The sequence below is a fragment of the Canis lupus genome, chromosome 7, assembly GCF_003254725.2.
Source record: "Canis lupus dingo isolate Sandy chromosome 7, ASM325472v2, whole genome shotgun sequence".
Lineage (NCBI taxonomy): Eukaryota > Metazoa > Chordata > Mammalia > Carnivora > Canidae > Canis > Canis lupus.
The window spans coordinates 15,706,462-15,717,243 of NC_064249.1; the positions used below are offsets into that span (position 1 = coordinate 15,706,462).

At 50.1% G+C, this 10,782-nt stretch overlaps 1 protein-coding gene across 2 annotated transcripts; it reads right to left on the minus strand.

The window, feature by feature from the left end:
- Window positions 1-4,801: 4,801 nt before the first annotated feature.
- Window positions 4,802-10,740, minus strand: RGS16 (regulator of G protein signaling 16). 2 transcript variants are annotated; one of them, XM_025430017.3, is made up of 5 exons: window positions 10,569-10,740; window positions 9,575-9,685; window positions 8,542-8,603; window positions 8,090-8,256; window positions 4,802-6,717 (listed from the first exon to the last, which is right to left on the minus strand). In XM_025430017.3, exons 1-5 carry the CDS (start codon window positions 10,610-10,612, stop codon window positions 6,496-6,498), a joined length of 606 nt encoding a protein of 201 aa, XP_025285802.1. In that variant the 5' UTR covers window positions 10,613-10,740; the 3' UTR covers window positions 4,802-6,495. The 2 variants fall into 2 exon arrangements, with proteins under 2 accessions (XP_025285802.1, XP_025285801.1); XM_025430016.3 differs by having other exon boundaries at window positions 8,542-8,606.
- Window positions 10,741-10,782: the final 42 nt, after the last annotated feature.

Here is a 10,782-nt window from a genome sequence, read left to right on the forward strand (position 1 = left end):
AATGCTTATTATTTCAAGACATGGAGTTTTGGAATGATTTAGCATGTAGCAATACCTAACTAATATAGCCACTGGCTAATTCTTTGAATTTGGGCAATTTACTTAAACCTTCCAGACCTTGGTTTCTACATCTGCAATATGGTGATATTAAGTAATAATACACATTACCTCAAGGGAACATTGTGAGGATTACAGACATGAATATATGTGAAGCACTTGGAATAGTGCCTATCACATATCAGTAGCTACAATTTGTGGATTATTATCTGTGGAGCACTATGCTGAATATTTTCCATAAAATTTCTCATTGTGTCGTCACAAAAGCTCTATGAAACCAGCACTATTGTTGTTTACAGGTAAAACAGGGAAAAGTGAGGCTCTGAGAAATCCAGTAATGTGCTGAAGATCACTTGGCTAACAAGTAGCAGAAGTGGGACTGAATTCAGAGCCTGCTGTGTAAAGCTGGATCTACGTTGTCTGTGAAACTGCCTCTTTGAACTGGCAAGATGCAATAAGTTAGGACAGTAATACTCTCCAGCAAAGAATTCTCCCTTAAGTGGGGGCCTATTGCAAATAAAGGACTAATCAACACTTTGTTGCTTTTCTTGAAGTTTAAACCAAATCCTTGTCTAGATTGGTGACCAAAGCTTGGGAATCACCCACACTGTAAGTCAAGAGGTATCTTTTCTAGATGGAGATTCAAACTCCATTATCTAGCAGCTAACAGCATTACATCCCTCACCCTTGGGATCTCTCTTCTGTTATTTAAATTTCAAATCTTTCTTTTCTTCCCTAAAGCGATTTGAAGAACTGGACCAATTTAAAAGTTTCAGTGAAAGGGAATTACCTTGAGATCAGCCCTTAATATGCCCTGAACACCTTTCTCTCTTTACCTAACAGTTTTTAAAGTTCATTTAGCCCTATTGACTTAAGAAATATTGTTTTAAATCCTGTACCCACTTGTTGTCTTAACAGTCATGCTAATTATTCTCATTTAGAGTAAACGTTCACATATTTACTAAAATGCGTTAGTAAACAAAACTATAAATTATATCCCTTGGATATCATTCCAAAGGAAGGAGTCAAAGGAAAAGGGCAGAAGTCAAGCAACAACCAAGGAAAAAGTCTGTATTGCCTGATATGGCCACAGGGAGGCAGCAGAGGGTGAAGGACCAGCCGGTGGGGAGAGGGGGCTTCCACAGTCCCTTGGAAGCAACAGCACTGATTTGGAAGGAGCATTAGCTGACCCGGATTTAAGGGAGTTGATGAATGGTTCAACCTTCGATTCCCTCACTCGAAATTCTGTAATGCTCTGCACATCAGATGATATACAATATGAAACAGCTCTACTATTCTTGAAAGAAATGTAGACTTAGAATCTGGTCCTTCCATTTTATTCAAAATGGCAATAAATGATTTCTGGCTGATACCTACTGTGTACAAGGCACTATGCTAAGTACTGGGAATCGATAATAATAGTAACTAATATGTATGGGACAATAACACTTGCCAAACATTTCATTCAATATCCCCTATGAGAGGTGCACTCTTAATATCTTGATTGTACTGGTAAGGGAACTACCATAATAACTTCCTAAGGTCATACAGCGAATGAGCCAGGATTCCAATCCTAAAATTCTGACCCAAAGGCCAGGGCTGTGAACTGCTTTGCTGCAATCTGTTCTGCCCATCTTATCACGGTAAATAATATGGTTTGTGACCTTGAAGAGACCAGTCGAGGGGAAGGAAATAGCGTGAAGTGCGCTGTGCAGTATGGATCACAAAGTAAAAAGAGTGTGTCCTAGAATCACAGAAGTGGGAGAGATTAACTCTGTGCAGTAGACATCTGGGAAGGTTTCACTGAGGAGGTGATTATTTTTGCTGAATTGAGAGGAAGGCAGTCTCCTCCTTATCCACCCCCACCCCGAGTTTAAAAAAAGGAAAAAGGAGGAAGAGGAAGCCAGCATTCCAAGCAGAGAGAACAGCATGTGTGCGAAGGCCATCTAGGCAGGAGATAGGTCAGAGAGGGACTTGGGTCAGCTCACAGTGAGCCTCAGATGCCATGGTCAGATCTGGACCTTCTCTTATGGTCAGAGGGGAACCCTGAAGGAGGTTTAATGCAGCCAGGACGTGCTCAGATCTGGCCTTTATGGATGATGACAGGCGGTGTGGGAAATGAATGGGAGAAGCTGGGGGAAGGAGTGGACCAGTTGGAAAGTGGTCTTTATAGCTCAGACTGGAGAGGACAAAATGCTCCTCTAAAGAAGTCTCCGTGAACCTGGAGAGGAGATGCTGGACTCAACCCATTTGCAAAATTGGATAAGATGACATGTGCAAGAGATGAGCCCAAACATGGATGGCCAGCACTTCTGTGTTATCAGGTTAGAGGAATGGGAGGCAGTGCCTGTCTGTGAGGGATGATGATGACCTTGGTTTCGAATGTGTTATTTATGAAGAGCTTGTGGGACATCTAGGGAAGGTTTAGTAGGAAGCTGAACGTTGTAATTTAAGCTTTTCTCCAGCTGGGTTTAAATCTAATCATTAACTCAAGAGCCATTTGCTGAATGCTTATATGGGAGGCCCTGCGGGGAGAAAGAGACCCGCCTAGTACCAGGAGCTTGCCAGCAGGTGCAAAAAGGCAAAGATCAGGGATCTAAGTACTCCAGTTCGGGTGAGTATCAACAGCAGTGCTCCAGGAAGGAGAGGCATCCATAATCAGACCCAAAGGCTCAGGGAAGTCTCCCCAGAAAGATCCTTGAGTTGGCCTTTGGAAGTTGCCTCCCTAGCTGATTAAGGAGATGGAGGGTAGCAATGATGAGAGAAGGGGACACAGCAGGAAGATGGTCCAGGATGAGAAAGTAAGGAAACTTGAAACAGTAACAGCAAATCTAGGAACTGGGACAGATTTGTTTTCAAGGGACTTGGGAGGGAGTAGGGAGAGAGGCCGGGGAGGCCAGCCACAGCCTACTTAGGAAATGCTTTGCCTGCTGAGCCAAAGTCTAAAGATATTGGAGACACTGGCTAGAAGTGTGATTGATCTTCAGGAAATCACTTAAACTCTTAGCCAGTCATTGTAGCGTGAAAGTATTTTGAACGGACACCTGGGACACGTAAAGGTCAACAAAGAGCTGCTCTTCTCTCTTAGATGGACCTACCATCTTCAGCCACACCATGGAAGCGAAGACCACTTTTTATGTGAGAGGGAGCATTAGGGAGATGAGGACAAGCCTTGAGGATGGTCTCACTGGACTGTGGGGCCTGCCCGCACACACTCCCGCCGCTGAACGTCCGTCATCCCCATTCATTTCTCTCTCACTTGCTGATTACACCTGCCTTTTCCTACTCGCTGCCCACGTTTGCTTCCAAATACGCACATTGTGCCCTTGTCCAACCATATTTAAAATCCTCACCCACTATTGAATAAATGAGGTCATCTTCGGTTGAAAGTACAGCTACTGCTTTTGGTTTTCTGCCAGACAAACGGGATACACTCAAATGCATGTAAAAAGGCAAAAAAAGATGGAAGGAAAGAAAGGAAAAGAGGACAGTGTGGATACCTCTTGGCCTCCCTGAGTGCCACATTAATCATCTCCTCACTCCAGTCTTTTACACACTGGACACCCCCTGATTGTAGAGCTGCTCTCTTCTGCCAGCTCCCTGGGGCAGGGTCCTTGCCCCACGAGCCTCAGTTCCCCATATCACAGGCTAACATAGAGCTGGTAAAAGGACTCCATGAGATCAGGGCCTACCACAGCCTCTGATCCAACCTTCTTCCTGAGGCCCATCAATTCTGAATCCCTCCTGGAGTTGCCCACAGAGTCATTGGTCTCTTACACCTGGGCTTAGAGTGCGAATCCACCAGGTTTCCTCCCTGGCATCCCTGGAGTCTGGTCACTTACTCAGACTAACACTAGGGAAGAAATAAAAGTCAATAGAAGGTCCAGATCTGTGGACAGATAATTCAAGAAAAGTGCTGGAGAAGATGGCAGTAGGAGGACCCTGAGCTCACCCCGTCCCACATTTTCAATAGATATCATCCACATCCAAGTCAATGCACCAGAGAGTACGGATAATTCACTAGAGAAGAAACTTTTAAATAGTGGTAACTGGGGAGAGGGAGCAGGGGGCAGGGAGGGAAGAGGATTAGGATAAGAAAGAATAGGCTATTGGCAAAGGAAGAGCAGTTATGATCATTGCAAACCTACCCCCAGATTCCTTCAAGCCCAGCTCAACCCTCTTGCTCCCTCAGCCCATGGAATGGAGCAGCCTCATGTACAGACTGGCTTCCCGTAGCTCATCCCAGAGACTTCTACGAAATTATTTGAAAAAATACTCTTGAGTTCATACGAAATTCTAATGCAACTTAAAAATGGGCAAAAGTGAACATGCCCCCAAAGCCACCATCTAACTGACCACCTGAGGCAACTCAGCCAAGGGGGCCTCCCCTTGTGCTGTCAGAGGCCAAGTGGGGAACAGTTCGCTGTGGGAGAAGGACATGGGCTCTCAGATCCAGGCTGACTGGGTCCATTTGACACAACACAACAGCCAGACACAAGTTGAGGCCATCATCAGCTAAAGGAAGTTGCCAGTCTTGGTGGCCACCCTCAGCACCTATCCCCTTCTCGTCAATTCTACCCAGGCACCAGGCAAACATAGGCCTTTCACTTGTACCTCTGACTGTGACACGAGAGCTCTCCCATGTGTGGGGAGGGATCTCCTCCGGAGGCCAGCTCCCCCACAAGGCTCTCCATGGCCTTTCCTCTTCCCTCTCCCTGACCACACGGCCCTTGCAGACAGGATCTCATATTTGCGTTTCATTTTTATTTTACAAGAATATATAACATGCTGAAACAGGGAAACAAGGATTGAGTACATCATTCCTATCGAGGAAACCAGCTCCATTGTCAATAATAAATAAATATTTAAACAGTGAGGGGTCCCTGACAGGCGCTAAGAGGTTCCCAGCACGTTCAGAGGTAGAGTCTGGTGGAGAGGGAGACAGTCAGGCTGCCAGCTCCTACTGAGATTCTCCAGCAGAGGCAAACTGAAATTACGATAATAAATAACAGCAACAACACAACAGTAATAAAAATAATATGCCATGACAATTGTCACAAAACCAACAACACATTATAAATAATTTTCTCCCAGAGGACCTCATAGTGCGGAGAGAACAGTGTTGCTTTTCCTGGGGTATGAGGGGGCCGCCTGGTTCATTCACCTCCCCGGCGTGGGCTCCTGCAGAAGTCCCACCACAAAATGTGCATTGGTGTTGCCCTGAGGTGACAAGCAGGTTCGGATTCCCGTCATCATCATCATCATCATCATCATCTTGGGGCTCTTCCAAGCAACCTCTGTCCCCAGCTGCACCCCCAGGGTCCTAAGGTCTTCCAAGGGTCATCAAAATCCCTGGCTCGATGTCCCCCAGAGACACCAGTAAGTGCACCTCACATCCACAGGAAAGAAATGGAAGGCTCCCCTTCCGCTCTGGGCATCTCTTTTTCCCCTCTTCTCACGCCCACCAAAAAGACTGGCTTGATTTCAATGGAACATTTGGGAACTGCCAAGAGATTTATGACCCTTTTCTCGCTCACTCCACACTGCAGAGCACAGGCGCTGGACTAGCTACTCACTGAGGGGCCCCACACCTTCCTCCTCATGGGCTCTATGTTCAAGGGCAGCCCGGAGCCGAGAGGGCACGGCCCAGCAACAGGCCCTCACGGGCCCTGCTCACAGGTGGACCTCGCTGCAAGCACAGGGTCAGGGACCCCCTGCAAAGGTCACCAAGAGCACCAGGATGAATTTCACAGGAGCAAGATGGCCCCATTTCCAGGCTCTCTACTGATGCAGAAAGGGGCTCAAATGGCCAGTTTTTGAGGTATTTAAAAAAAAAAAATCTCATTTTGGGCAAGCGTCAAATTGGTTCTCTGGCCTTGAGAAGACTGTGAGGCTAGACACAGGAATGTGGAGAAGTGCAAGCGAAGGGAGCCTCGGGCGCCCCGAGGTGGGTGAGGAGGACAGAGCAGGAAGGCACCACATCCGCAGCTGCCTTCTGGGTCCTAGGACGGCCGGGAGCTAGGAATACAGGAGGCGGCCCGAGTCAGCTCCTCACCAGCCCCAAGAGCCCATCTTGTTGCCCTGCTCGGGCTCGTTTTCAAGTTCCCTTTTCCATGCTTCCCAAACCACCCCAAATACATCCTGCCCCGGGGAGAATGACAAGAGCCAGCGATGGCTCCTGCACCACTTTTCCTTGCCCCGGACAACCCTCAGCTTCAGCCTCTATCCACTGGGATGCCCACTGGAAGTGGGGGTGGGAGGGCCCCTCTCCTGCATGGAATCCAGTCCCACAGTATCTGGAGGAGAAGGTGCTTCCCAACCAGGCTGCCGGATGGGCTTTTTTCCATCACTGTCCTCTCGGGCTCACTCGGTAGAATCTGCCTCAGGGATGGGTGACTCCACCTCTCTTCCCGGCCGGCTCCCTCACTGCCAGGAGGCTCAAGTGTGTAAGGGCTCCGCTGGGCTGCAGCCGGACTGGGAAGCAGAGGCGGCCGACGCTTGGGCAGCCAGGTCACGGTAGGCAGGTGACTTCAGGAAGCGCGGGTAGGAGTCCTTCTCCATCAAGGTGCGGATCTTCCCCTGAGCCACATCAAAGCACGTGGCCGTGGCAGCCTGCAGGTTCTTCTCGGTCAGCTCCCTGGTCTCGTGGTCTATGTTCACCTGTGGGAAAGAAGGCCAGCACATGGTGGGTCAGGGGTGGGCAAGGCACAGGGTCCAGAAGGCCAAGGGGGGCCTGACCAGCAGGTGCAGCAGGGGAAAGAATAGCCGATTCTGAACCAGGAAGCTGCGGTCTCCTGAGCTGACCATTAACTAACTGGCTTTTCAGCTCTGGGCCTGTCTGAAGATCCAGGGTCGGCCCTCCAATCTCTCAAAGTTATCAAGGAGATATTAAGAACGTATACAAATCTAACACCTTTTTGTCCCCGCCTCTGGACCTCCCTGGTGCAGTTCCCCATCGCCTCTCTCCTAAGGCCAATGCCAGAGCCTGCTAACTGGTCTCTCTCTCCTTGGCCCTCAGGCCTGCGGTCTGTCCTCCAGCCAGCGGCCAGGGTGAGCCCTTTTAAGCCCTCAAGTCAGCTTGCCAGCAGCAGTGTTGTCCTCCGATATCACTCAGAGGAAAAGCCAAAGCGCATGCTGGACCCACATCTGGCCACCTGCCTGACCTCATCTCCTACCCTTCCTTCCTCCCTCTCCGTGCTCCACAGGAGCCCACTGCCTGGTGGCTTTTGCACTTGCCACTTCCTGTGTTGGAATGTTCTTCTCTCCTTTCTCTTATGCATCTGTTCATTTGTCACCCTGTGGGACAGCCTGCCCCTACTCCGGTGCTCCCTTTCAAAACCTGCTTTCTTTGGATCAGAACATGTACCATCACCTGACGTGTTTATTCATTTAATCGGTTATTGTCATCTTCCCTCCTTGGGGAAGAGACCTTTTGTCCCTGCTACGTCCCCAATGACTGTAACAGTTTCTTGCATGTAATTGGTGCTCAGTAAGTCTTTGTGGAAGAACGTGGAAAAAATCAAAATGCAATACAACGCATGGTACAAAAGCAAGACATCGCTATTCTCTCTCCACAAGGTGGCCTCATTCGCCTTACCGAATGCTGGTGTCAGGCAGCAGAGACCTGACTGAAGGCACAAAAATTCAGGGCCCTGCAGACCAGCCAGCCTGAGGCAGGTCACCCAGGGGACTGAGGCAGGTCACACAAGGTCCCCAGGTTGACTGGTCTCCCCACTCATGTGTTTTGAGCCTCTAAAAAGGCCTTAGTTGGCAAAAGTGGGTATGGACAGAAGCCAAAACACCCGCCCAACCATCTAACCCCATCAGTGAGTCTGAGGGGAATAGCACCCAGGAGAGGCAGAGAGCCTGCTTTCCTAGTCTCTGGCCACACAAGCCCATTCACCCCTGTGCCAAATAAGATCACTCTCTCAGCTCAACCCTGCCCCGGCTGGATACCTCCCCATCCCCAATCCTCAGCGGGGAAAGGGCAGGCAGGGTCTAGAGGACCCACAGAACATGCTGAGGCTCTGACCTCTTTAGGGGCTTCACTGCGGATGAATTCCTCAAAGATCTTGTGAGCCCGGGAAGCCAGCTTGGCAGCAGATCGGAGCTTCTTAAACTCTTCACAGGCCAGCCAGAACTCCAAGTTTTCCTCACTGAACTCTGTCTTCAGGAAAGCGTGGAAGGCAGCCACTCCATCTGGGGTTGAGGGGAGAGAGGGAGAAACAGGTCAGATAGCAGGACAGCGGGGAATAAAAGAAGAAAGACAGCAATTGTAGTTAATGGTTCTATTTTTAGGATGTAATTTTCTTGAACAAGGACCTGCCTTTGTATTCTGAACAGAGGCTGGCACACTAGGGGATCATTATTATTATTACTACGACTATTATTTTGCCCACGCTTTTCAGAATCCCTCAGGCTGGCTCCAAAGCACATGGGTACACATGTGCCATCCGCAGACAGACACAACGGGGTCCTACTCACTTTTACTGCTCAGTAGCGAGTCAAAGGACTCTTTCCACCCCAGCACATCTTCTGAGAAGTTTCTGCTAAAAAAATATATATATATATAATAAATAAACAAATAGCCAAGATTTTAATTTAAAAAACCCAACATACTAATGCATAGCATAAATCCTAGAACTCTGATGGGAGTTGTATGTTCACACAGAGATTTGCTCAGTGATTATTGGAGCCAACTTCTCGAACCCTTAGTTGAGGCCGCAGGTATTTTTCTGGAGGACAATTCAGTAATGAGAAACCAAAGCCAGGGACCTTCCGGCCCTCAGTAAATAACTCTCAGACTGTCTCTTCACTGTCAAAAATCATTTCTATTCCTCTGACTCTGAGCTTTGTTTTCTACACTTCACCCAGGAAGTAAGGGCTTTATGGAATAGAGGCTAAGCCTAGCCATAACCCCAGAGCCTAGAGCAGCACCTGGCACCACTGATGTTAATTATGAAAGGGCTTGGGGATCCCTGGGTGGCGCAGCGGTTTAGCGTCTGCCTTTGGCCCAGGGCGCTATCCTGGAGACCCGGGATCGAATCCCACGTCGGGCTCCCGGTGCATGGAGCCTGCTTCTCCCTCTGCCTATGTCTCTGCCTCTCTCTCTCTCTATGTGACTATCATACAAAAAAAAAAAAAAAAAAAAAAGAAAGGGCTTATAGCCAAAGTGCATGCTAATGGAAGCAGAATCACTGACCGAAAAGCCTCAAGTGTTCTTAGACCCCGTCCTAGACCTGGTTGCATGGACAATGACGTCTCCAGGTGGGAGAGTCTGGTAACTGGACATTCCCACCTTGGGTACACACAGCTGTTGGTGGCCTCAGAACCCTGGAGCCACCTACCCAGTCACCCATAGCAGACCAGCAGGAAGCTTCACCAAAATCTCCAGGAAGGGGTCACCAGGGCCCACCCTTGCATGTCCTAGTTTCTCCTTGTATTTTCTCTCTTGTGGCTGTTTTCCTAAATCTGGCTCCCTCCCCCCTAGGGCCCTAGGCTGGCTTGCAAGACTTACCCATCTTTGCTGTGTTTGCTGCTCCACTCGAACTTGCCAACATTCCCAGTATCTGAGCCCAGCTCTGATTTGTGAAGAAAGATCCCCAGTCGTGTCTTGAACTCTTTGGCTCTGGAAGACAAAGCAGGAACATATAGGGATCCTACATTTGCTCAGCCAGGGCAAAAAGGTTTATGGGATCCCGAGGAGTTTGGGGCTGGTGCCACCCTAATTCCAGCCTCAAGGGTTCCTGGGAAACTTCGGCTGTTCCCAGGGCTTAAACTTTGCTTGTCTGTTAACAGTGAAAGTCATGTTTCAGCTGTTCTTCAGCAGGACTTACACTTTCTGAGTTCAGGGCACAGCACACTCGGGTCCCCCCCTCCCCCCATCTAAGCACACTGATCTATCTTTGTGCCTGTTGATCAGCAGAAGGCCGGTGGGCACCCTCTAGACTTGTCCTGAATATTTCTCAAACTGTGTGGAAATTGATTCCTGCTTCCACCTTCTTCCCTTTTCCTTCCCAGCCATCAGCTTCAGCAAGGACTAGAGGTGGTTGAGTAGCTCCCTGGGGAGTGGGCACATCCCTCACGGGTGGACCCCCCAAAAACCCCTCCCTGCCTTCTCGGGGCCCCGCGAGGGGCATGCTCCCAGGTCTGGGCTGTAGACTGAAAACCAAGCGCTTAAGAAACTAGAAAAGGGAACTCTGCCCGCCGATGCCAATGTGCCCCTCCTGCAGCCGGTCTTCAGCAGGTCACCTGAGGACTGCCACTTGTCAGAGGATGGGGAATGGCAGTCCACGGTGATTCCGCTGCTTCCCGCTGCTTCTCCTTCTCGCTTCTCTTGGCCCGTCGCTCCTCTAAGACTCTAGGGGAAGCCTCTGAGAATGTGGAACCTCCGCTTCTCTACTCAAGTCGCTCGAGTCCCCCCGGGGCCCGTCCGCCCCGCTCCCGAGGGACTGGCGGGACCTGGCCTTCCTGCGGGCGGCCGGCAAGCTCCGGGGACGAGCTCCTCTTACCTCTCCAGGCAGGTGGTGGGGAAGGCGGCCAGGGTCCGGCACATGGCTGCGGGTTCGGGGCAGCACGTCGTGGAGAGGACGGTGACGGGCTCCAGCGGTCACCACGAACCACCGCGGACGCCGGGCGGCAGGAGCGCAGGGGCGCAGGGGCGGGGGGGGCGGCGGCGGCGGCGGCGGGCTCTAGCCTGGCGGGGCTGCACTCGTCGACGCGCGC